This window comes from Lonchura striata, chromosome 11 (genome assembly GCF_050655825.1).
Source record: "Lonchura striata isolate lonStrDom1 chromosome 11, ASM5065582v1, whole genome shotgun sequence".
In the NCBI taxonomy this organism is placed as follows: Eukaryota; Metazoa; Chordata; class Aves; order Passeriformes; family Estrildidae; genus Lonchura; species Lonchura striata.
In genome coordinates, this window is record NC_140713.1 from 18632712 (window position 1) to 18657923 (window position 25212).

Genomic DNA, 25212 nt, shown 5'->3' on the forward strand with positions numbered 1-25212 from the left:
TCAGGGGATTGAGCCTTCAGCTGGGTTACCAAGCCTGGTCCCTGCAGAGGTGAACCCCTGTGATTGAGCACTGTGGAAAGCATCCCAGCATCACCAAGAGATGGCAAAGCTGGAACAGCTGGATGTGGCCAGGTTATTGCTCCCTCTCCTTTAAGGGTTTTGATCTTGCAGATGTTTGTAGGAAATTCCTCACAGGGGTTTGTGTCTTCCATCTTACTCAGGCAATAGAGAAAACTGGACTTTTGCTTTGCTTAAGCAAAGCTGAGGTCAAACAGCAGCTCAGAGACAGCGAATGTTCTAAGCCTGTTCTGTAAGGGGGCAAGAGCTGAGATGGGACCTCTCCCACCCCAGGCAGGGCTTGGGCTGCCCTTGTGTGCTACTCTGGTGCTGGAGAGGTGGGAAGAGCAACTCAATGAAAGAATCAGTTCTCAGGGGTTTGCCTGGAGTGGGGAGCTGGCAGGAGCAAGAGGGATGAGTGTGTTCCCTACATTTCAGGAGCTCTCATCCCAACCTTCTCTCAGCCCTGTGCCCCTGTAGGTAGGTGCAGAAGTCAGTGAAAATTTCCTGCAGCTGAGTCACCAGGCCAGAAAGGTCATTTGGGGGATAACGTAACTTAAGAAAATGAAAGCACTTTTTATTTTGTGATTTTCATTTCTTCTCTCTGTTGTGAGAGACGAGGAAGGAGGGGGCGGTACAAACCAGCCAGGCCTGACAGGATGAATCATTTCCGACCATTTTCCACCAGGGAATTTTTAGGCAGAGCTGGCACCAGCAGGGCTGTCTGGGGGCTGCTCCTCTGGAGTTTTTGGGTGCCCCTGGGCTGTGGGTGGCACACGCTCCCTGGCTTTGCTGGTGTTGGTGTCTGGTGCAGGGAAGGACCTTGTGCCAAGGGTGTCCCTCCACACACCTTCCCCTGGAGCTCCACGGCCTGCCTCAGGGGTAGTGTTTGGTCCAGGGGATAACAAATGCCACATCTGTTCTGCTCAGGGGGATGAGAGTTGCAATCTGCACCTGGTGTGAAAGGTGCATGTCCTGCCTTGATGCTTCCCCACAGCCCACAGGAGATGGGGGATCCATGGTCATGAAGGGCTCTCTCAGCCCTTACTAGCCCACATCTTTCATTTCCAGCTCCACAACATCTCCACCATGTCATTAGCAGCTGCTTTGATTGACCTTGTAAGAAGGAGAAGTCCCTGGGTCTCCTCACAGACTCACCTTCATGTCCTCCCCACATCAAATGTCAGGCCTTGAGGGCACTAACTGGCCATAATCATCCTGGCCAGCCTCATCTGTGGCTGCACAACACCTCTCAGTCCTCTGCCCAAGCCTCAGGAGCCCCATCTAAGCTCAGGTCTGTCTCTGGTCGCTGCTGTGTTGTGAGTGCTGCTCTGCTGTCCTGGCTCTGCTCCAGTCTCTTGGACAGACCTGGGTACCTTGTCTCCTGGCTGCATGGAGCCTTGTTGCTGTCCCCATTCCCTGTTACTGCTGAGGAGATTCCCCCAGCCTTCCCAAATGGATTCTGGGTTTGGTTCCTGTCCTTGGTGTGCCTGGGGCCACTGCTGGAGGCTCTGAGCCCTGTGCTGTCACCTCGCTGCTGAGGACCCTGATGTGCTGGGGCCACCCTTGGCTCCTGCCATGTCCTCTCCCACTGCTCCCTGCAGTCTGGACCTGGGAGACACCTCCGCCATCATCTCCTCCAAGCTCTGACTTCTCCCCAGGGTGGTGTGTGAGGGGAAAAGAGAAGATGCCACGTCCATCCTCTCTGGTTTGGGCTGTGATTTATGGCAGGCCTCAGCACGATTGCTTTCCTGTGAAATGTTGCACAAGAGCTCTCATGCTTGGGGCAGCCTCTGGTGATGCCACCATCACTTTCACCCTGCTGGCTCAGCACAAGGCAGGACAAGCAGGGTAAACAGCCTCAGTTCTGCTGCGTGGCTGTGGTTCTGCTGGCCTTTGTGTGCTTGATCTCCCCTTCTGTGAGAATTGTGTCCCTCTGGATGTCACTGCAGGGGCTGCTCTTGTTGCTGAAGTCCCCTGGGTAACACGGAGGTTGTTGGGACCTCTTTGGTGACTGTCACAGGTGATGGAGGAAGGCTCATTTCTTAAAACTTCAGAATTAACCCTGGAATTCTGCCACAAACCAAATCATTTAATAAAGAAGAAGATATAAGTGAGAGTCACCCTCCAAGGAGGGATGTGATGTCAGCTTGCTGACTCTGGCCATAACCCCATCATAAACACATTTCCATTACAACATCTAGGTACCTTAACGTGTCTTGCTCATCACATTCATTAACTGCATTTATTTTCCTGATTCCTGGGGTTTTATTCTAATCAAACACTAAGGAGTAGATAAATTCATAATTTGTTCTAGTGCCATCTTGAAATTATCAGGATTAATTCTGTTCAGAATTTAATCACTAAAAATTAGACTAGAATTGCTTCTATGTCCTTTTTTTTTTTTTTTTTTGTTAGCTTTGCTTTAAAAGCTGAGCTGAGTCATCTGTCTGCTGCTTGCTTAAACTCAAGGAGCTCTAAAAGGCTCAGGGTTGAAAAAAGGAGCCTGAAGTCCCCATTAAGCATCATTTCCCCTGATTGCTACCCCACACGGAAGCCTCTCCAGCACAGAGTCTCCCTCACACCCCAGGTCCATCACTGACTTCACCCTGAGGTAGCTGATTGACTTCATTGGATAAAAATGGAAAAACATTTCATATTTAGTGTGTTTGAGGAAGCTGACATCAGATCTATTATTTCATCTTCCCTAGCAAGATAAGGTCACTTCCAGTTTCAGGGGTAGGTGCCTCTTCTTGGCTGTATCTGTGAGGTCCCTTGCATGCCCACGGTGAGTTCCTGCTCTCCCTGTGGACCATCAGTGTGGTGATGCTCAACTGGTGGGAAGAATGATGATGATGAGCAGAACTGTATGATATCAGAAGGTTAATTAATTACTTTATAATACTATATTACACTTACAAGAACTATATCATTACTGACAAAAACTTGTGACTCTCTGCTGAGAGTCCCGACACAGCTGTGTCTTAATTGGTCAATCGATTTAAAACACCATCACTAGAATCTAATCAAGCAATTACCTCGGGTAAGCAATCTCTGTGACACATTCCACAGTGCTCAACGAGTAGCCAGCAGCAAGATAAGAATTGTTTTGATCATTCTTTTCTCTGCTTCTCTCTCAGGAAAAATCCTGAGAAAGCTAAATCTGTCTCTGTTCAGAGGATGTGTGAATACCACATGTGAGTGCCCAGTGAGTGCAGACAGAACCTGGGGAAGGGCTCCTGGAGCCTTCCTGCAGCCTCCTGCCCCTTGACTCCGGGCAGAGCTTCCCGCACAGGAACTCAGATCACCAACTTACAGCACTTGGTGGTCCCCAGTGTCCATCTGTAGGAAGCAGACTTTGGAAGGGATTCTCATTTTTCTAATTTTAGAATGCCTTTCCAGGCTGTAGGACATGCCAGGGCTGTTCCTGGAATCACAGGGATTTTGGGAAGGAAGAAGAGAATCACCTTTGGTTGGTGATTGTGTCCTGAGTCGATCACGGATTTGTGGAGAGCCTGGAGGGAGCACCCCAAAGAAATGTGAAGGAGCTTTACAGCAGAAAGGGCAAAGAGGATTTAAAGAAGCCAAAAAAGGATGTCTCATCTTGGAAATGGAAAGTGACTCAGTAGAACAGAAGAAAGCAGGGAAAACTTATTCCAAACCCTCCTGCTGCCACCTTGGGGACAAGTTTCAGGCACTGAGTGATGCCCTTTTCTTCTGCCTTGCAGCCCAGCTGCTCTTGCCATGCCTTCCCAAGTGCAGGATGTCTGTGGTTGTTTTCCAGCACAGCTGGGAGTGCTCAGTCACCCACTGAGACCCCAAACCCAGCTCAGGGCTGTTCTTCCCTACTCCTTTGTCCCCTCGCAGGCACCATTGCTGGCAAAGCTGCATCTGATGGGTTCCCTCAGCCTCCTTTCTCCTCTTCCTGCAGAAAAACAAGATTCTGTTCATTTTTTATGTAAACAAGCACGTTCTCCAGAGTCCATTCAAATGAAAGAAAAACTTGGGCTGGCAGAGGGGCTTTCCAGCATTTAACAATTCATGCCTGCACATCAGCCTTTCCCTTTCCAAAGTGTAAAAAAATAAACATTAAAAGTTCTTCAGGGAGTTGTGAATCATCTGGCTTCCACAGACTTTTTTTCAAATCCTGAGAAAAGGGAAGCAGAGCATCCTAGGCCGGATCTTTGGCCAGAAAAAGAAACACAGATCTGCAGGATCTTCTTAAGGTGCATCCAGAGCAGTGGATCTTGAGCCTCCATCAGCAGGAAATGTGTCTGACAAAGCTGGACTTGGGGAGAACTGAGCAAGACCAGAGCAGTTCTCAGCATTGTGTGGTTTTTATCCCAAATATTTTAGAAGGCATCCAGAGATGACAGTCCCAGGCACAACATCCTGCTCCAGAGAGTGACTGGGGGTGCCAGTGTGAGGAAGGGCTTGAGGTGGCCCCTTGGGTAGTTCACAGGGAGTGAGGGAGGACTGTGGTGCCAGGGGATCTGCATGGGGCCCCACTGCTCCATGCATCCACTTAGAGTCTGGCTAAAAAGAGGGAAAGGTGAAAAAAGTGTCCGAGCTGAGCAAGGAGATCTGAAGAAAGGGGAGCCCAGCACGAGGGGGGAGAACTGTCCCCCAGGTTAACACAGAGGGGCTGACCCCTTTCAGCAGGTCCCTGCAGGGTCTGGGATGCCTCAAGGCTGTGGAGGGAAGAAGGTGATGGAAAGACACCCAAAATCTTTGAACAGTAACTTTTCCATCCATTCTCCTCAGCCTGGTGCTGACTCCTGCCCTGCCCTGAAGCCAGGGCTAAACCAGCCCTGTCCACAAGGAAAGGCTCAGCCACACCCCACCTCACTGCCCAGTTACAAACAGGGATTTTTGGTGGAAAACTTGGGTTTCTCTCCATAGTACCAACATGGAATGTGATGCAATTTCTGCTGGTATTTGCCAACTTGCCACTTCCAAGCCACAGGGGGCTGGTGGCAGCAGCAGTCACTGTGCTCCTGTTTAATTCTTTCCAGGATTCACAAGCCACCCAGGCATCTCCAGCACATTTGTATTGGCTCTGGGCTGAGTGACCTTGCATAGAACACCAAGCTTTGCCTTTCCTATGGCTATGAATCCCTCTCTGAAGGCCCAGGAGCTCTTCAATTTACATCTGCAGAGAGGAGGATTTCACTTCCTGTGTGACTTTCCCCATGTGGCTGAACACAGAAGTTGACACAATTAACTTAGTCTTTCCAGGTATTGTCTGTCTGTAACCCTAACGGTCCCATGTGATTTGGAAATTCCCCAGGGGCAAAGAAGCAGTAGCTTATCCTTGAATCATGAACCTGATTAGGAAACTCTTAGGACAGGGGATGACTGGGGAGGGGTAGAGAGGATAAATAGCAGCAGCTCCTCGCCTGAGCACAGAGTTGAGCTCTCCCAAAGAGGCAGAGCAGCATCCTGCAAGGAGGAGCCCTCCCAAAGCCACCATGCTCACTGCCAGGACAGCCACGCTGCTCGTTGGGCTCCTCACCCTCTCGCCATGCTCCCATGCAGGTAAAGCACCTCGTGGGCTGGGACCTGGGGCTCAGGAAGGGAACTCCAGTGTGGAGAAGGGATGCTGCTTCTGGCAGGAGGAGCAGAGCAGCACATCCTGGGCTGCAGGGAAGGCTGGAGACTGCTCCTGGGGCTGGGTGGCTTTGGCAGAGCTGCTGCAGGGCTGGGTGATAACCTGGAGCATCCTCCTGCCCTGGGAAGGAAGGAGGAGGGCACCTGGGGCTCCTCATGGCAGCATTTGCAGAGCCTGGGGGATGTGGTGTTCATCAGCCTGTCCTGGGGGAAGGTCCTGAAGAGAGGCTGCCTCCAGGGCCAGCCTCACCGTGCCTCTGTTTCCTGCAGCCCCTTACTCTCCAACCGAGTGCTGCTTCGACTACGTCAAGGGCGTTCTCCGGCTGGAAATCCTCGTGGGCTTCTACTCAACTTCCAAGGAATGCTTTCTCCCAGCAATTGTGTAAGTCCTGGCAACTTCCCTACTGCTCTGCTCTCTCCTGGGCTGCCATGGGTTCAGTTCATCTGTTCCATCTGGGGACAGGACAGGGACAGGTCTGTGTCATCTCCATGATCTTCCAGCACAAAGAGGGGAGGACGTGACTGCCTGGGCACTTCCACAAGACCCTTGCAGCTCCTGAAGCCTCTGCTCGGGCTCTGGAGGTGCTGGGCTGCAGGATGAGCTGCCTGTAGGACACCAAGAACCCAGGGGCAGGCACAGGGATGAAGGGAAAGGAGAAAGGGTGCAGGGGAGGGAGGATGGTGTGGGTGTAAGTGGAATCACAGCTGTCTTTCCTCACCAAGCTCCACCTTTAACCTTGGCAGGTTTGACACCAAGAAAAAAGCCAAGGTCTGTGCAAACCCAGAGGAGAAATGGGTGAAGAGAGCAATTAGAGTGCTTCTAAAGAAGAAAGGACTTCATACCCCGTGATGTGGAGTGGGTGCCCTGGTTCAGGATACCCAACATCCTGGTGGGACTGAAGGTTTGTGGTCGCCTTCTCAGAAGGAGTTCAGGATGTTCAGCTCCTGGGGGAGCACATTGAGTCCCCAGAGCCCTGAGCTGCATCCACAGCTGGGCACCAGCTCCTGGAGTGCTGCTGGTCCAGCCTGCACCTGCCTGCTGATCACAGCCACAAAATAAAGGTTACTTTGTATGATATGGGAGAGAGGTGTCCTTTCTTCTCCCAGCCCCACAGCCGTGCTGCTGCCAGCAGCTGGGGCTGGGATGGTGGCTCTTTGACTGGGTCTCAGGGCAGGAAGGGGTGGATGGGACTTCCAGGGGACTCTAAAGGGGCTGGAGACTCCTCTGAGGGTTTTTAGGTGTAAAACTGCCATCAGTTTCAGGCTCAGAGGTTTCAGCCTGTCCCATTTGCTGTCCTGTGGAGGAGCACAGCCTGTCTACCCCGTGTGCCCAGGTCTGTGCTGTCTCAGCTGGGCTGCAGAGGAAGGACAGAAGGAGAGGCTGGGTCAGACAAGGGATTCCTGCACATACAGCCCTGGAAATTTTGCCCCTGCCAGGGGCCATGGAAATCTCAGCAGTGATCCCTGCCAGGACTTTGGGAGGGGGAGCAGAGCTGGAAAGTCATGAGTTAAAGACAGTTTAATAAATAAAGCAAAACTGACACACAAGTAAAGCAAAGCAAGGGATGAATTCTCTCCTTCCCATGGGTGGGCAGGTGTTCAGCCATGGGGAGCAGAGCAGGACTCGCTCATGAGTAGCACTGACCTGAGAAGACAAATGCTGCAACTCTGAATGTCCCTCTGCTTCCTCCTTCTTTTCCCGTGACAGCGCAATAAGGGGGAAAAGAAAGGAGAACCAAGTGAAAAAAAGAAACCTACCCAAAAAGCTCCACCAAGTGATAAAGAAACCATCACTTGACACTAGCCCAGATGATGCTCCTGGGGAAGGGGATTTTGGCAGCAGCAGCTCCAGGGGTGTTTTCTCACCAGAGGCAAAACCCATCCAGAGCTGAGGGGTGATGCTGGCACACTGCAGGTCTGGAACCTGAGGTGTTACAGGCACCAAGGAGGTGGAGAACTCTGGGTGCACCAGGAGAGGCTTCAGCAGAAGCCTCTTCCACTGCTGCCTTTCCACTTCAGGAGTCCTGAGGCCAGGGAGTCACTGCTTGGACTCGGTGCCCTCTCCTGCTGGGATGCAGCCCAGACCTCGGGGCTCTGGGGGGGCAGGTCCAGCCAATGCTCTTTATCCAGCATTTTTCATGGACAAACAGTTCATGTTCCCCGTTAAAGTATTAGATTTTGTGATTATCCACTCAAAACCCAAAGCATTTTATGAGAAGTCAGAGAATATTTCCCACCTCTATGGTGCTGGTTTTTTGGGTTTTTTTTGGTCCATGCCTATCCATTTTAATTTCGAAAGCAGGGGTTTTCCTCGGTTAGAAAATGTGTATTCAATTACAAATTTTAGTGAGGTTGCAGATGGTTTAGACACCCATAAAATCGTCTGAAGAGTTGTTCCCCCCTCTTCTCTCCACTTGCCTTTGCATTTGCCCAAGCAGGAGCTCCACACCTGGGGCACAGGCTGTGTCACTGCTGGGGATGGCTCAGGAGGGTGCTGGGAATGCCCCAGGAGCTGCAGAGGAGGCTGGAGAAGACTAAAGCCAAACTCAAGGTCCACTGCTGGGGCAGGGAGGGAAGTCCAATCCTCCAGAGCCTTGTGGGGCCTTTCCAGGCCTTCAAACACCCAACATGCACTGATAAGGTCTATGAAGAGCAGATAGCAGAGCATCTACTAATGCTTCTGGAGAGAGGAATAAATAGCTACGGGAAAGGAGGAGCAACTGTGTGCCTCAGACAAGCCTGAAAAGGGAGCTCAGGGTTGGCACATAAGGTTTTGTGCACCAGGAGATGCTGGCTGGAAAAGGTCATTAGCTCAGTTCTCCCTTAATTACACTCGTGTGCCTTTAACCAGTGCACAGGGGCTGGTGTGAGCCTGGTGGCTGCTGGCCCTGGGGACGTGGACAGGGAGGGCAGGAGAACCTGGGGTGATGCAAAGCCCACAGAAGACTCTGGCTGCTGTGTGTCAGGCATTTTCTCCCTGCAGAGCCCTGCCTGGGGACAGTGGCACTAGAACCCAGTGGGGCTGTGCCCAGCTGTCTGTGTGGCCATCTGCCCTGTGCAAGGCCAGCAGACCCCATGTCCTGCAGACCATTTCTTCTAAACCAGCACTTTCAGCACATTAAATCTGTTTCCTTCTCCTTTCTCCTTTCAGAGAAGTCGTGCAGACATGAGTTAATCTTCAAAGAAACCTATTTCCACCTTTCTTCCCCTCTGAGAAGCCCTGGATTGCTTCATCCCCCAAGCCACAGCCAGATCCCTTCCTGTGCTCCTATTCAGCATCATCCTATGTTGGCTCCCAGCAGGACCTCACCTCTTCCTCACACACAGCTGCTTCTGCCTTCCCAGGGAGCAGATCCCTGCATGGAAGGGGCTGATGTCCAGCCGTGCTGATCCCTGGGCTGATGTCCAGCAGTGCCCCATGGTGCTGCCACCGGGATCTGTGCCACCGCCCCTCCTCCCTGGCATCCTCCCTGACGCTCTTGGGGCTGTGCTGGGATCTGCCCCATCTCCCTGCAGGAGATGTCTGGGCACTGATGGCCACAAGCCTCCATCCCCCAGCTCTCATTTCAATCCCAGTGCTGGTGTGGGAGACAGAGGCAAACAGGGGCTCAGGCGTGTTCAGACCCAGACTCTCCTCACACACCCCACTGCCCCTGCCTCCTTTCTTCCCCTTCCATGAAGTCTGCTGAACCCACCAAAAGCACCTCTGACACCTCCTGCTCTGGAGTCCCTTCTGCATCGGTCCAGTGTGACTTCTTCTGCCTGACTCCCATGCCATGCCATGCCATGCCATGCCATGCCATGCCATGCCATGCCATGCCATGCCATGCCATGCCATGCCATGCCATCCCATCCCATCCCATCGTGCTTTCCTGCCTAACCCAGTGCTGTGTGTGGCCGAGGTGGCTGGGGAGGTCAGTTTGGCTGGGACTCCATCACTGGCCTTTGACACTGGGCAGGCCAATTAAACCCCCTGAGATGTGTCCCTGCCCAGGGACTGTGGCTTGACTCTCCTGTTAGAAACAGATGAGCACTGGACTCGGTGTCCTGCCTGCATAGGAAGATGGTTTTAATCTGCTTTCAGTTCCTAGAAGCTCCCTTGCCACGTCATGGCTCTTCCATAGAATGCAGAACTGCTCCCCAAACCTTTCTACCCACTGCTGGATGTGTCCCAAAAATAAATGAGAGAAAGTCCCTTGACCCTTCTTAGTACACGCCTGAATTTTTGGAAATGCAGCCTGAGTGGGGGGCAGGCAGAGGATAAAAGACGGCTGGAGCCAGAGCCAGAGCCACGGGGCAGGGCGGCACAGGGCACGAGGAAGAGCCACCACAGAGCCACCACAGAGACACCATGCTCCCTGCAAGGACTGTCCTGCTGCTCACCCTGCTCCTCACCCTCTCCCTGCACCACGCCACAGGTAAGGAACCCCAGGGGCTGCTGCTGCAGGCCAGGGCTCCGAGCCCCCGGGGACAAACCAGTGGGAGGTGAGGCAGGAAACGGCCAGGGAGAGGGAATGGTGCTGCTGGCAGGAGCAGCACCCCCCTGGTCAGGGCAGGGCGGCACATCCCGGGATGCAGGGATGGATGGAGAAGGTGCTGGGTGGTCTCAGCAAAGCCAGGCCTGGGGGGAGGCTGCAGGAGCTCGGAGGAAGCTCTGGCAGTTGTTCCCCAGGTCTCAGCTGGATGAGCAAGGGGTTGGATGGAGGGAGCACATGCAGCTGTTTGGAGCCTTCCGAAACATCCTGCAAGTTGTGCTCCTGCCTTGGAGAGCCCCAAAGCCTCATCCCCAGACTGAGCACCCCAGCCTTACCGTGTGCTCTGGGGGCTGCAGCAATTCGGGCTGTGAGGGGCCAGGTCCCAGGCTATCCCCTCCCCACCTCTGTCCACGTCCCAGTCCTGGGCTTGCTGTGTGAAGGGTGGCAAACCCCTGTTGTAGGATGCTATGGGAGCTGCTGAGATGCCCCACAGCCTCTGTGCTGTGTTCCAGACCCATGCTCTGGTGATGCAATTCACAACATCCCCCCTTCCCTCCACAGCCCACTTTGCACCGGTGGAATGCTGCTTTAAGTATGCACAGAAACGCATCCGGCACCCTCAAAGCTTCTACGAGACATCCAAAGACTGCCCCAAACGTGCAGTTGTGTGAGTATCCCAGGGTTTGTTTCCCTCCCCAGATCTGAGATTCCAGACCTTTGGCTCCCCCATCCCATCCTGCCCCACAGACAGCTCAGTCCCAGCCAGGGGGGGCTGTGGTAGGAAAGCAGCTCTAGGGGGTGGGAAGAGGGGGGAAATGGGTTTTAGCACTTTCTGCTAATGGTCTGGGAAGGCTCAGACACTCACCATCAGCCCAAGCAGGGCACAGGCTGCTGCAGATGGCTCCAAGCCTTGATCCTGGATGGGGCTGCAAAAAGGGAGGGGAGAAATAGTGCACAGGAAGGGAATGGCTCATGGTTCCTGTTCTCACTCTTTTCCCTCACTTTCTCATTGCAGAATTGTGGCTGCTAATGGTGATCAGATCTGTGCTGACCCCGAGAAGGACTGGGTGAATAAAACAATAAAACGGCTTCAAAAGCAAAAATTAAACCCATCCACCATCTGACTTGCCCATCCAGTCTTCCTGTCTCTCAAGGGAGCCAAAGTGCTGGCAGCTCCTCTCCAGCAGCTGCTGTGGCCGTGGGCACTGTCCCTGCAGGCAGAGCCCCCCTGGACCCCGGCAGGACCAGGTGTCACCGTGCCATGGACCTGCCAGAGCCCGAGCTGCTCCTGCTGCCCCGCCAAGATGTGCTTGTGAAACAAATATTTATAATAAAGACCCATTGCCACAAGTTGCTGTTTGAATTTCTCCTGATTCTGCAGACCATGCAGCAGATCCTAACAAACCCAGGGCTTGCTGCAAGCAAAAAAATGCCTCTGCCACAGGCTCACAGTTCTCCAGGAGCAAACTGTGCCTGGTCACAGTGTGCTTCACTGGGAATGTGACAGTGGAGTCAGGCCTTGACCCACGGGTCCAGGACCCCTAGGTGAGGTTACCCTCACCCCAGGCAAAGCTGTACATCCTCAGGGCATGCTTGCAGCCCCATGGGCTTTGCAGGTGCTCCAGAATTAAGGGAAGGGTTCTGGGAAAAGATACTGGTCTACCAAACCCTTAATACCATGACAGCTTCCAAATGTGCTGGTGGTCACTGCAAAGTGTCTGAGGGAGATAAGGAACAATGTCCCCAGTGCCAGGAGGGTGAGGACACAACCCCTTCAGCTGGACAGAGGTGTCCTGGCTGCCTGTCCCTCCACAGGGCCAGGGAAGGGTGGGAGCAGTGTGGGATCCCAGATACTAAAACCAGGCTGCTGCCCATGGCAGAGGTGCAAACATACAAGGGAAACCTGATAAAGGCAAAAGCAAGGAATGGGGCAAATGATCCTCAGCCTAAAGCTCCATCAAGTGCTTTATGCTCATGACTAGAAAACACTTCAGGGCTGTATTTTCTAGGATACTGAATGGCACAGGATAAACATCCCTAATGACATTTTTGCCCATGAACTGTAAGCACGTGAGAGGAAGGGGAAGCTGAAACAGAATCAGATGCTGGGGGACAAACACCTCGAGGACTGTGCATCCCCTGTCAGAGGGGACACAGCCTTTCCTGATGAGCAGAGACTGACAAAGCACACAGCTCCACACTGGCTCTTGCACATGGATGTGTATTTTAATAAAAATAATTCTGTCAATATACAGCAGAATGTCGATTTCTTTACCATATTTCCAGTATATTTTCATAGGCTTTTTCTCAGTTAAAATCCACCCCCCCAGCCCCTTTTTTTAAGTTTTCATGCGAAGCGTCAGATAACTTAATTCACAAATACTAAGCGTAGACTGAACCAATGTGCACAGTTTGTGTAATGTCCACGTAGCCAATGTTGTACCAAAGAGGTGAAACTCCCTTCCAAAGGCCAGGAGAAGCCTGGAGTTGCACAGGGAGCTGTGCCCAGCGGTGGCCACTCCTCCAGGGCTGCCAGGAAAGCTGCGGAGACCTTGCACCCCATGCTCCAGCTGAGCTTTTCATACCTGAGTTTTGAGCAACCAGCAGGAGAGGAGAGTTCACTGCATGCTGGGCAGGTCCTGGGCTTGCACTGCTGTGTGTGGGAGCTTCAGGGGCTGCAGCCTCCTCCTGCCTCCCTGGCTGCACAGGCAGGACCGAGACACGATCCCAATCCAATGCCAGTGCAGTCCTTGGTCTGAAAGTCACCATAATCGTGGTTTTCAAATTTTCTTTAAAATCTGGATTATCCCCAGAGCTGCTGCTGCTTCTCCTTTCTCCAAGTCTAAGCCTGTGAGAAGCCCAGCATACAAAAATCCCTCTGTGCTCCCTTCTGGAGGAAGGATGTGGCTGAAGTCCTCCCGAGCAAAAACGTCCAGGCACATGCCTGGACCCAAGTGGAGTGACCAGAGAAAAGTTGTCTGCCTGGCCATGGGACTTCCAGCAAGGAGCAGAGGTTTGCATGGCCTCCAGGAATGTTTCTGTCATGATGTGAGTGTAAATTCCACACAGGACATGTGGGTTTGAGAGAGTTAAGTTTCCCTCCTGGAAATAAAAGAGCTGGCAGGACGTGTGTGTGCTCCTCAAGCCTGGATGATGCCCTGGCTTGCTGGGCACTGCTCCAGCTCGAGCTACAGGCTCTGAGCTCTGGTTTGGGATATGGGGAGAGGGACAGACGTACCAGATTCACTCATCCATCACCTGCCACCTCTTGTTGCAGGAAGGGTGGTGGAGAGCAGCTCGTGCTGTCTGTAGAAGAGGTCTCCAGGCTCAGCTTGTCCCTTTTCTTCCCAAATCTGCCATAGCTCCCCTCACACAGCCCCAGCAACACTTCCTCCAGCTCTTTGCCCCTACACAGCAGATGGGACAAGGCTCACAGCCAACTCTGAATCTGACCAAGAACTGCTGGATTGCAGGTCCCTCCATCACTCATCCCTCTGGGGCAGAAGGGTCCCAGCAGCACCCAGCATGTCCCCTGGCACGTCCCCACGCAGAAACAGCTGTCCCCTGGCAAGTCCTTCTGCAGAAACACCTTGGTACAGCTGGACACCCAACCCTTGCTCTCTGCCCCACCACTGAGGCTGCTCTCACACTGGCAGGGCTGGAAGGAAGTTGGTCCTTCTGCAAAGGGGACTCTCGGGTGGACCAGGACCCCTTGTTCCTTCTCCCAGGCTGTGCCCAGCTCCATGGGGCCTCACTGCACCCAGGACCTCTCTGCCCACCTGCTGCCACAGGACAGTCCAAGTCTGCACTGCTTCTTAAGGGGAGAATTCCCTGATTCCATGTGGTGCACCACACAGCTTCATGGCAATTACACACTGCTCTACAGCCTGGCTGCCACAGGTCACCTTCTCCATCAAGCCCAGCAGAACTCTGAAGTGTGTGCCTAAGCAACACGTGCTGCACGTGAACACAGACAGGCACCAAAGCACAGCTGCAATCCAGCCTGGCTTGCTTTGCTGGAGGAGGAGATGGTTCATCATCCCTGATACCCAAGATGGAAAATGACACATTCAATCCCTAGAACTAGCTCCAGCAGCTCTGGGTGCTCCAATTTTTCAAGGCAGCCTCAAGAACAAAGCTATTTAAAGAATGGTAAAGATGTCTTAATAAAACGTGAAAAACAAGAACATAGCTTGAGGACAGGCTGAGATGTCACTGTGAAAAAAGAGAAGGAAGGACATAGGAAGATCCTAGGTGTAGGTAACCATGAGGAATGATACTCCCAGAGGGGCCCATTCTCCATGCCAGCCACAGCTGCATCTCCTGCTGTCCACATCCAGTGGGCAGCAGCACAGTGAGGACCACCAGGATGCTGGAGGTAGAAACAGGCTCTACCCATCCTTCACCACACACCCCAAGGCAGCAAGCTCCAGCTTTGGTTCACAGGGGCTGGGGAGAACCTCCACTGGATGACCTCCCCTGAAGGGCTGGATGCTCTGCATTGTCCAGGGCCTCACTGGGAGCACCTCCCTGTCCTGCTGGCCACACACAAGGACTCAGCTCCTGACAGGCTCCAGAAGAATGGCACAGGTGCTGCAGCCAGCCCAGCTGCAGGCTGACAGGTGGCAAAATGGGACTGTCACACGTGGAAGTCCTTTAGGCCAGCAGGGAAGAACAAGCCAGGAAGGGCAGTTGCAGTTGTCACATCTATGCCTGGCACAGCCATGAACCACAGAGCTGCCCTGGACTTGGAGCAACTCCACAGCACCCAGCACTGCAGAGACCACTGTGCTCATGCACTTGGGGGAATACTGGGATTGTGGGAGGGAGAGAAGCAAGAAAGGGCTGCTGGTAGCAGTAAGAAGTTTTCCCAAAAGCAGCTGGCTCTGGGAGCACACTGCAGGATGCACAGAAAATAGACTGCTGCCCTCCTTGTTCACAGCAGAGCTCGACTGAGAGCTCTCCCAACCCTCCAAGTCTTGAAATAGCTTTGGTTAAATACTTGCTAGAGTAGGCTCATGGAGTAACAAGAGGAATAACTGGAACAAGATGGTTCCAAGAGGAACAGGAGGAACAAGAAGAACAAGATTTGGCTCCCCTGGTACAGGACAGATATCCACAAACTGGAATGCATCCAGCAGAGCCACAAAGATGGTCACAGGCTGGAGTACCAGTGTATGAGGTGGATACTCCTCCAAGAAACACTTATCCCAGCTACTCCAGTGCATCTCACTCCAAAGTTCCCCCCATGTATTCTTGATGCTCTCACTCTCAGCTTGTGGGGGCAGCACAAACCCTCATCCATGGGGAGAGAAGCCTGGTGATGTAATTCAGCTCCATGAAGCTCTCTCCACAGAACCCCTGAAGGACTCTTTAGCCAAGGCTCCAGTCTGGAGTTCCCAAAATACTCCTCTCAAAAGGCCACTTAAGAGGCAGAGCACTGGACTCAAACCCAAAGCCCAGGATGTGCAGAAATCAGGTTCCACCAGGTCTGTGAAATGTTTTCCTTCTGCAAGGCCTTTGCTGCAGTGCTACGTGCCAGGAAGGTGGGTGGGGTGTCCAGAGCACAGAGCTGGAGTGTGTTTGCTGCTCTCTAGATCACAGCTCTTTGATGGTGCCTTTGGACTGATCAGGGGGCAGCTGGGATTCTCTGAGTGTGCAGCCACAGCAGAGCTGGAAAAGGTTCAGCTGTCCCAGTGGTGGCATTTCCCAGGTCCTGGGAAGGGCAAGCAGCTGGAGAGCCTCTCTGGGGCAGAGGAATGCTGCTTGTGCAGGGTCCAGCTGAGCTCTGGAAAACCTCCCCAGCATCTGAAGCCAGCCCAGAGCAACCTGTGAGCCAGCCACACACGATGGAGTCCTGTACAGTGCCAGCAGCACTGCAGCACAGGGCTGTGGCTGAGTCCTTGTCCCCTCAGCAGAAGTGGGAAGCCAGCAGTTTCTCCTACAGGCTCCACAGCAAAACATGGCTGTACTGAAGGACTCTTGGGAGCAGTGACCAGGTTGTTTGAGGCACTTGGAAGAAAAGAACCCAAATCATTTTTATAAAAGTAACTTTTGAATTGCCATGTAGCCTCTGGTTAGGTGTACAGCCACATTCAGTGTTACAGACCCCATTTCACTTTAGCTCTGTTTTTAAAAAACTACTGCAATAATCCAACCATCAAAGAGCAGCCAGGGAGATTCAAAGGCAAGAGGCTTTGAAATACAACCTGAGAAAACCACATCAGAAATTCCATCTAGGAATCAGGGATAGGTTGGGACCTACATCCCATCACAAACACACTTATCTTTCCCATACTGAGTCACAGCCACATTAGTCAGAACCTGAGCAGAAGAAGCACAAACCACTGGTGAAACCACCAGAACACTTGAAGTAAATTTAAAAAACCCAAATAAAACCCATCATACATTTCTTGGCACCAAAATAACCAGATATATAGGAACATCTCTTGGTTGTTTTTTTTTTGTGGTAGTGAAACCAAAATAAAAAAGGGGCTCTAGGACAGGCAGCAAAGCTTTGCTGAGAGACCAAATGGGGCATTGATATGACACATGATGAAGAGACTTGGCTTAAAGAAACCACAAAGAGAAGGAACCAAAAAAACCTCAGAAAGATAAAAATGGTAAAGATGAGAGAGAAGTCTGAGTGCAGCCAGACTGCTGCGAGTGGTGACCAACAGCAGAGGAAGCTGCCAAACAGGGAAGGCAAAGCAAGGTCCTGGAATACTTCAGCCTCAGTACCCAGAATCAGCCCAGCAGTGTGCTGTCAGCCTGAGTCTAAGGAATGGAAAGCCTGCAGGAGAATCCCACCAGGCAGAGCTCACATGCTGCCTTGGCTGTCAGGGACCCGAGGCTTTGGGAAGGGAACCTGTCCATGAGTTATCTCTGCACTTGCAGCAAGGCAAGGATGGCAGGCTGGGCTAAGATCCTTCAGCAGAGTTGGCAACCAAGGGATGAGCTTCCAGGCACATGAGCTGCTCCCCAGAGCTGCAAGAGAAGCCCCAGACTGGCAAAGTAAATTCTGCTTGGTGCAGCTCTCTGCCTCCCTGGAAGAAAGGCTGTGGGAGAGCTCCCTCTGCTTGTTGCAGCTGTACCAGTGATCTGACAAAAATATCTCCTGCAGCTCTAAACCTCTCGTTTTCTTAGGCCACTGCCACTACACACTGCACACCTGTACCAAAAGACAGGGATAATGTTCCCAACCACCTCCAACAGCATCTGCACATTGATACCACAGCCTGTCCTGGCACCTTCCTCCCTGCTCTGCCTTTGATTTCAGACCTCATGTGCCAGCTGCAAATTCATCCTGCAAACCCAGAAAATCCTTAAAGCTCTGGGCTTTTTGCTGCTTTTCCTCTCAGTGGCACACAAACTCTCTTGATGCTTGAAGCCCAGCACAGGCTAACCTCCATTTTAAGGACAAACCTCAACAAAACCTGTTCATCTTTCATTGACCTTCAAAAAAAAAAAAAAAATTGTCAACAGCAGTAAAATTAATATTTGGTTTGAACTCCCTTGGGTCCTCCCCAGAGCTACTGACCTAAAATGAATTTGGTGCAGAAGCTGCCAGGCTGAACCTGCCATCTCCTAATGGCACAGCAGAGGATGCAAAGCACACGGTGCTGCCAGGCAGCCTGGCCAGCTGACAGAACATGCTCAGAAACACTCACAGCTGGGCTGAATGCTTAGCAGCACTCAAGTCCCAGGGCCTGGCACACAGCATGGACACATCAGTCCATTTTACTCAGAGGTTACTCACCCACAGATCCTTGCTGGTCTCTTTTGGGACTGGAACTTGGATAATTATCTTAATAATCCCTAAAGAAACACTGCTGCTCCTTTCTGAATGGCTCAGGCCCCACAGAGCTAGTACTGACCCCAACCTGAAACCTGACCTCAGCTTGTCCCACCTGCAAGGACAAGCACAGCTCAGCCCAGGTCACTCCAGACACTTCCAAAATTTGGAAGTACTAATCTAGATCAGTTTTACAGGGATGAAAGAGGGCAGGAAATACTGTTATAACTGAGTTAGTGGCAGAGCCCTCCTCCATGGAGAAATATGGGGGATTTGTTATTTAATTAAAAATTGTCAGCCCACCAGGGCATCATCCATGGATGTTTCTGGCCAACTCACAGGACCTGGTTCTACCATACAGTGCCAGATGACTTCAAATTCATCAGTCCTGTCCCTCCAGGTGTTCAGAGAGCTGGATTTAACTCTTTCTCAGGGCTGTGAGATGCTTCTACAGCACAACCACCAATGCAGGCAATATCAATCTTCTCCTCTTCCCACTCACAAAGCCAAGACTGAGAGCCTTGGGCTCAAAAGAGAGGCACCATGAAGGACCAGGCTCCTCCAATTTCCATCATCAGTGTGTGACAGGACCTACCTCACCCGGCCTCCTGAGGGGCTGTATGGCATGTGTGTGGCTGGGACCGAGTCTGTGGGCAATAAATACATCAATGACTTTGTGGAGGTGGAAGAGACCTTTTTAATAAACATGAGTCAAATAAAATTAAAAAAAAAAAAATCCCTCTGAACTGCCACTGTGAGACGAGTTCGGATTACTAGCACGGATGATGCTGTATGTGCACGATGGAGGGAGAAGGTAAGAAAAGAACAAGCTGTCACCAACTTGATGAACTTCCTCAGTAAATCAGCATAAACCAGCTCAGCAAAACTCCCCAGATAAAATATTGGTGGAACCATGAGAAACAACTCAAATCAAAACAAAAGAGAAAAATCCCTACATCAGAAGGTGCTACATTAGAATAACCAGCGAAATACTGAGTGCCGCTGGAGCCGCAGCGATGGCAGGGAGATGGGCCAGATCTGCCAGACTTCCCGGGGTCAGGAACAGCCACACAGTGAGGGACTCACTCAATCCTTGCACAGGCAGTGTGTGTGTGCTACGGGGGACTTGTGGCAGGGAGGTCGGGCTATCGGACGAGGTGGTGGTGCAGAGTGGCAGCAGCAGAGGGTGAAGGGCAGCACTCCACGCCGGCAGCTCCGTCCCGCTCGCTGTCAGTGCAAATAATCGTCTACTCTGGCGAAGGAGCAGGAGCCCAGGCCCACGCGAGCCATCAGCCGCAAGCACTCCGAGGCCTGGCCCAGGGCCAGCATCAGCGGGGGCTGCTTTGGCAGGTTCTGAGATTCTGCGGGGGCAAAGAAAGAGAGCTGCTCAGGTGTGTGGCTGGTGCTGGCTCACCTGCACTCAGGCCTCTCTCTCTGTCCCAGATCCCTGGCAGAAGGTGCTGGCTCGGGAAGGAAGCTGCTCGGAAATACTGCCAGCTCCGTGCTGCTGCTGGTGCTGCACACACCCCACCACCCATGAGACATCCCACAGCTCAGCAGGGCCTTTGAGAGAGTGCTGCTGTGGTGGCCAGAGCAACAAAAAGGCAATGAAGCTACTGTTGATGCTGTTTGCCAGAAAACCCTTAAAACATGAGATACCAAAGCATGAAGGAATAAGGAAAGGAAGGAGAATCTAGTCCCAGCTGGGAGGCAACCTCTCAATTTCTCCCACTTGTGCAAGGCTGCACAGCAGCCCAGGCCCTAGACAAACTCACCCCCTCATCACCATGCCTTTACAGTGGCCAGTTTTCTGAGGAAGCCCTGAGCTGAGCTAAACAAGGTGTCTGGTAACCTGTGTGATGAAGCATGTCCAGACACCACTTCTCCCTGGTGACAGCCCTCAGCAACTTGTCCATGCTCCTCAAGCAATGGACTGTCAGGGCAAGGGACTCTCCTTCCCAAAACAAGCAATTTCTATTCCTCTGCTCAGTCAGAACATGAGCCCTCATGGGCATGTCCATCAGGTTGTTCCCTTCTCTAGAAGATAATCTCTAAATCTCCTTCTGGAACATTCAGGGTGAGAGGCACAGACCCCATAGGAAACCTGCCTGGGCACAGGGAGCCAGACTGTGCAGAGGATGCAACTGCATTCCCTCCTAGAAAAGAGGATGATACCAGGGCTGAACTGTGCTAATCCAGACAGCTGGAAAAGAGCCCTGGTAAAGTCCACAGAATGGTTCAAATGGGTTCAGAGCATGAAGGGAGAGGGGCAGGAAATGCATCAAAGAGATCTCTGTTTCTTCAGTAAGCAGGAGAGGAAAATCCTGAGCTGCATCCTTGGGAGCAGCATTGAGGAACATGCAAGGAAGGGAATCAAAATGAGAGTGTATCAGGGGATCTGTTCTCTGCAGGCTTCCCTCCTACTCCCCTTCCTGCATTTCTGCCCTGACAGTCCCCAGCAACAGAAAGAAAGGCCAAAGCTAAACACAAGTATTTCTGACAGGCTTGCCTGACACAGGACAGCCCTTGAGAGCAGGCATGTCTGGGGAAATACTCCCACAGGAACCAGATCTTACCCAAAATAGCACTATTGAGAGCAGCACACACAGGTTCCCTCTGGATGGGGTCCAGCTGTTGGCCGACAGGGCAGTTCCAAGGGTCTGAGTAAGCTAACAAGCTAAAGGCGTCCTGTGAGGGAACAGAAAGGCACAGTGAGATCAGGCAGGGCTGCAAACACACAGAAAACCACCAAGACCAGCTGGGGCACCTCCTGCAATCACCACGGTGACACGTGCCTACCTCCTGAAAAGAAATGGCCTTTTCCTTCTTGGCAGCAAGGGGCCACAGTGGGCCATCAAGACAGGAGGTTAGAGGGTGCCCCCTCCATCTGGCAGGGGAGCCAGCATGGGAGGGCAGGTGGAGTGTCTCCTGCCTCCTGAGAGAAGAGCATGCAGTTGCTCCAGGAAGCCAGGCAGGAGCTGTATTTCTTCTCTCTTGTGCTGAGAATTGGGTGTAGATGCTCTACATCCATATTTTGATCTCTGATCCTCACATAGGTCCCTTCTTGCTCAGCAGATGCATAAGTGGGAGCTACTCAGGTGTCTGCAAGGGAACCCACAACCCCAGAGAACTTGCTGCAATGCAGCACAAGGTCCAGGCTTACCTGAAGCATTTTTTTGTGCACGGTGTTCTTCCCATACTCTCTGCAGAGCTGCTCGCTCAGGATCTGCAGCTCCCGTCCAAACTGGATCATTCTCTCTGTGGCAGCGTGGTTCCCTCCACAGAGCTGCCTCTGGGGGCAGCTGTCTTCTAAGGAGAAGCAGTGGAGAAGGAACAATCATCTTGCATTCCCCACCAATGCCCACTGTGTGTCAGGATACCCACAAACTCCCTTCTGGAGCTGCTTCCTGCTCTAAGTTTATTCCAGTGGAAGCTTTCTGTGATCCCTGCCCTACAACAGCCAGCAGTGGGTTTGTTATAGTGCCTGGCACACAGGAAGATTTGAGCTCTGTTTAATACCTGAGAACTACCTAGAAATCAAGTCTCCTGATAAAATCCTGGGAGCTTGCAACTCCAATCTGTTACCGTTTCACGCGTGCAACAGAGGATATATAAGCCAGAAATTCCTGGTCTAACAAATCCTGGACTCAAAGAAAACTTTCAGTCAGAGAGGCCAACACCACCAGATTCCCAGTATTAGTGGCCACAAGAGCCATTGTAACTGGATCAATCAGTTTCAGGGGCAGTGTAGCTGCCTCCTGGCTAAAGCACCCACAAACAAGACAGTCATGGCTGACAGCTGTGCTGAGGCCACTCTGCAGCTGGACATCACCAGCCTGGCACAGCCTAGCTCAGCTCCCCAGCTGGCACTTCTGCCAGGACTGCTCTGAGCTCAACTTCATGACCAGCACAAAACAAACCTTTGACACCTATTGCTTTCCCTGCTACAAAATATCACCAGCACTGCTGTGAGTCTATGAAAAGCCAGACCTCGTTTTAGCTCCAGGACAGATTAATTTTCCCCATGAAGCAGGCACTTCATTCACTGAGTGGGGAAAGCAGCCCAAAGTACAATGCTTTGTCCCCACAGCCCAATCACAGCTTTAACTTTTGACACCAGCTCCTATTTCCCTTTACCCCTCCTGCCTCTGAGGACCTACCCATGCTGGACTCATCAGTCTGCAGGATCTCCTCGTGTTTGTAGGTGCCATTCATTATCCTGGTGGATGAATTCTCCAGGACTCCGTTGGGGTAATGCTCAGCCTCCATTTCCATCTCACTATCACTGAGGTGAAAGGAGGGAAGAAAGGTCAGATGTCTAAAGGAAAAAGGGAAGAAATGAAGAGCTCATGTGCCAAACAGTGCCCAGCAATGGCCACCACACCAGAAAAGGTGCCAGCTGGACTACAGGGAGCCAGATGGTCCAAGTCAGTGCAGCAAAAATTGTTGCAGGCTTCTGAAGACAATTTATGAAACAGATTTCTGCTCCCTAAGTGCCTGTCATAATTCCAGGTGCAGAATGTTATGCATTGGTGAGCTTTGGGATAGTAAACAGCAGCCAGGTAACACATAACACACTCAGACATTGCACAGGAGGGAAATATTGGCTATGATACATCCCCAGCCCTTGCAAACAGTGCACCACTGAACACTTAAATACACATGACAGCAGGCTGACTGAGATTGCTGATTAACCACTGATTAACTGAAATTACGGTATCATCTTACTGGAACATGGGCTCTGCGTTAAAAAAAAAAAAAAGAATGACAAATCCAGCATCATTAAATGATTCTGGTAAATTGAGTCTGAACAAGTGTTTCTCACTCAGTTACATGCTAGGTGGCTCTCCAGAGGTCATAACTGAGCTTACAAACTGCTCTGCAAGTCATGCTCAGCACAGCAATTGATGAATGAGTGCCAGCTGCAATTAGCAAGAGATTCTTTTAATCACAATGACACCCTCTGCTCTGCTGAGGCCTCAGACAGCAGTGTGGAGAGTGAGCCCAAAGGAAGCTCAGTTTTCACCACAGCTCACTCTGCTCCACACTCCAGAAAAGGCCGCAGTGACTGCACTGAGCTGCTGCATCACCTGTGGCTTCTTGGAGAAGGGAGGCTCAGTCTGACCTGCTGTCACAGCATGAAACCAATTACTGCTGGCTCAGAGGCTCCCCTGCAAGGAACAGGACAAGAGGCAGCCCAAGGAAATCACACAAGAGGGCAATGCACCGAGCCATTGTGGCCTGAGCTGCTGCCTCACAGTGCAGGGCAGGAAAGCTGCTCAGCAGGAACAAGTGCCTGAGGCAGCACAAACAACACCAGGCTGACTGGGAAAGCTTCTGGGCAAACTGTCACACTGGGATCCAAAGGCATCAGTGTAAGGGGACAGCTTGGTGCCTGAAACAAGAGCATCATAACATTCCTTATGAGATGAACCTCCGAACATGAGCCACAGCAGGGGAGCTAGAACAGGTTTGTGTCTGCTGGGCATAGCAGTGACCTTGTAGATAACAATATTGTTCAAAAGGGCAGGACAGATGCTCTTCTGGCTTCTTAGAAAGTAGACTGAGACTTTTCTCACCATCCCACCCCCTCTCAGGTGTCTCCAGAGGAAAAACAATACCTGGTTTCTTGATTACTCGTACTACTGTGCTGCTGAGATTTGGTAGAATCTGTAGAATTGGACTCAGAGTAGTTCACAGATGAAGGGGAAGAGGAGGAGGAAGATGAAGATGATGAACTCAGTGTTGGATATTTACTGTGACTCTGTTTGCTTTTTGTGGACATGACTCCATTGCTACAGGTTGGACTATCTGCTCCTGAAAGCCAAGAAGAAAGAAATATGAGACCAGACTGACAATGCCACTCTGTTGTGAAGCCAACAGTTTAGCAGGACAGCAGGCCCCAAAGGAAGAAAGCAAAATAAAGACTGCAGATCTTAAATTATGGTTTATCATTCTTTAATTCAATGAGGTTTAGACATGACACAAATGAATATGAAAGGAACCCCACTGCTCACCAGCAACATCTCAGCTTCATGAAGTTCTAAAAATGGGCTGTAAATTAGAGAATGGCAGAAACAGTTCACAGAAAGTACAGAAATTATTGTTGAAAGCAGAACTGCCCAGCCTTTCCACAACCTATCTAAAGTTAGGGATGTATGTGATTCACACAACACTCAGCAAATAATAGCAACCCTCTTAAAGAGCACAAGCTAACGTTCCTTGTTCAGGAGAACAGAACCACTGAACTCTCACTGAGAGTCAGGCTTGAAATTTCACCTGCGCCTCAACAAAAGTGCTTATTGAGCTGCAGAACACACTGACACAAGACACAAATTCATTACCACACGTTTTATGTGGATTCAGAATTGGCAGGGGTTAAAATATTTTAGGAAAACCTCACTATGGGCTTGTCTTCTTCATATATTCTTCCCTAGGCAATGAATATTGATCACAGGACCTTGGCTAAATGATGGGACCTGGAATGGCTATTCTCCAGAAGTGATGGTGATATGTCCAAATTGATCAGCTGATCCCACAATTATGTTTATAGCAGGGAATGTATTTCTTTTTTCTATCACAGCCAACACAAAGATTCAAATGGGCTGTTTTGTGTGTTTTTAAGACAGAGTAGGTAGCTCACAACAGTTCTGCTTCATCTCTAAAATGTGCTCTGATGAAATTATCACTCTTTTGAAAGAACAAGGTCTGACAGAGAACTGTGGAAGGTGATGTCCATGTATATATATATATATATATATATAAATGCTGCCTTGCACTGCAGTTGCAGATCTAGACATGGGTATTACCAGGAGCTTTTATGGACTGATAGAATCATTCTGACTATCTAGTCAAAGAAACACACCCAGGGCTTCTCACAACACAGCAGAGGAAAACAAAGATATTGGTTTGGAAAGATGAGTGACAGCTTGGAACTATTCAAGTAATTGTCTATTTTTTCCTTAAATATTTGCCTGTCCACAGTTTGTCACATGCAGCAGTGGGAATAGCAACCCAAAATGGACTCAGATGGCTGTGAGCAGCTCACAGCTCAGTGAAGCAGCTCAGCCTGTTTCCAAGGGCTCTGCAGGTCATTTCTGCTGGCTCACTCCATCTCCAAAGCTACAGTCAGCTAATTACCTAGGGAAGATATCTCAGGTGTCCTCATTTATCTTGTTCTTTCCACTTCAAAACCTAAAGTTTAATTTCCCAAACTCCACAGAGTTGATGCTCCAGAGCAGGTTTTTACTGGAACAGAACTGCTACCTTCTCATG

The 25212-nt window shown here is 51.2% G+C and overlaps 3 protein-coding genes across 6 annotated transcripts in view; 2 read left to right on the forward strand and 1 right to left on the reverse strand.

The window, feature by feature from the left end:
- Positions 1-108: 108 nt before the first annotated feature.
- On the forward strand, positions 109-9457 carry LOC110476227 (C-C motif chemokine 3). Of its 2 annotated transcripts, none has more exons than XM_031505885.3 (3): positions 109-5595; positions 5938-6049; positions 6412-9457. In XM_031505885.3, exons 1-3 carry the CDS (start codon positions 5529-5531, stop codon positions 6515-6517), a joined length of 285 nt encoding a protein of 94 aa, XP_031361745.3. In that variant the 5' UTR covers positions 109-5528; the 3' UTR covers positions 6518-9457. The 2 variants fall into 2 exon arrangements, with proteins under 2 accessions (XP_031361745.3, XP_085445938.1); XM_085589812.1 differs by having other exon boundaries at positions 109-5295.
- A 276-nt stretch (positions 9458-9733) lies between these two features.
- Positions 9734-11492, forward strand: LOC110476262 (C-C motif chemokine 3). The gene is made up of 3 exons (XM_021541069.3): positions 9734-10085; positions 10704-10809; positions 11158-11492. Exons 1-3 carry the CDS (start codon positions 10019-10021, stop codon positions 11264-11266), a joined length of 282 nt encoding a protein of 93 aa, XP_021396744.1. The 5' UTR covers positions 9734-10018; the 3' UTR covers positions 11267-11492.
- Positions 11493-12347: 855 nt separating this feature from the next.
- Positions 12348-25212, reverse strand: part of RANBP10 (RAN binding protein 10) — a 66067-nt gene continuing 53202 nt past the window's right edge. For 2 of the 3 annotated variants that reach the window (XM_021541172.3, XM_085589800.1), the window contains exons 10-14: positions 23559-23754; positions 22098-22222; positions 21101-21246; positions 20514-20625; positions 12348-19298 (exon numbers count right to left, since the gene is read on the reverse strand). In XM_021541172.3, the coding sequence (XP_021396847.1) occupies positions 19168-19298; positions 20514-20625; positions 21101-21246; positions 22098-22222; positions 23559-23754 (710 nt within the window). In that variant the 3' untranslated portion in view covers positions 12348-19167. The remainder of the gene's footprint in view (positions 19299-20513; positions 20626-21100; positions 21247-22097; positions 22223-23558; positions 23755-25212) is intronic. The other variant, XM_085589799.1, reaches the window with a different exon arrangement.

What these genes read in the sequence shown, in the direction of transcription:
- LOC110476227 (XM_031505885.3), top strand. Translation starts at nt 5,529, where the DNA reads ATGCTCACTGCCAGGACAGCCACGCTGCTCGTTGGGCTCCTCACCCTC. An exon ending in CTCGCCATGCTCCCATGCAG is followed by an intron (nt 5,596 to 5,937) that starts GTAAAGCACCTC and finishes TGTTTCCTGCAG; the next exon opens with CCCCTTACTCTCCAACCGAG. An exon ending in TGCTTTCTCCCAGCAATTGT is followed by an intron (nt 6,050 to 6,411) that starts GTAAGTCCTGGC and finishes TAACCTTGGCAG; the next exon opens with GTTTGACACCAAGAAAAAAG.
- LOC110476262 (XM_021541069.3), top strand. Translation starts at nt 10,019, where the DNA reads ATGCTCCCTGCAAGGACTGTCCTGCTGCTCACCCTGCTCCTCACCCTC. An exon ending in CTCCCTGCACCACGCCACAG is followed by an intron (nt 10,086 to 10,703) that starts GTAAGGAACCCC and finishes TTCCCTCCACAG; the next exon opens with CCCACTTTGCACCGGTGGAA. An exon ending in TGCCCCAAACGTGCAGTTGT is followed by an intron (nt 10,810 to 11,157) that starts GTGAGTATCCCA and finishes TTCTCATTGCAG; the next exon opens with AATTGTGGCTGCTAATGGTG.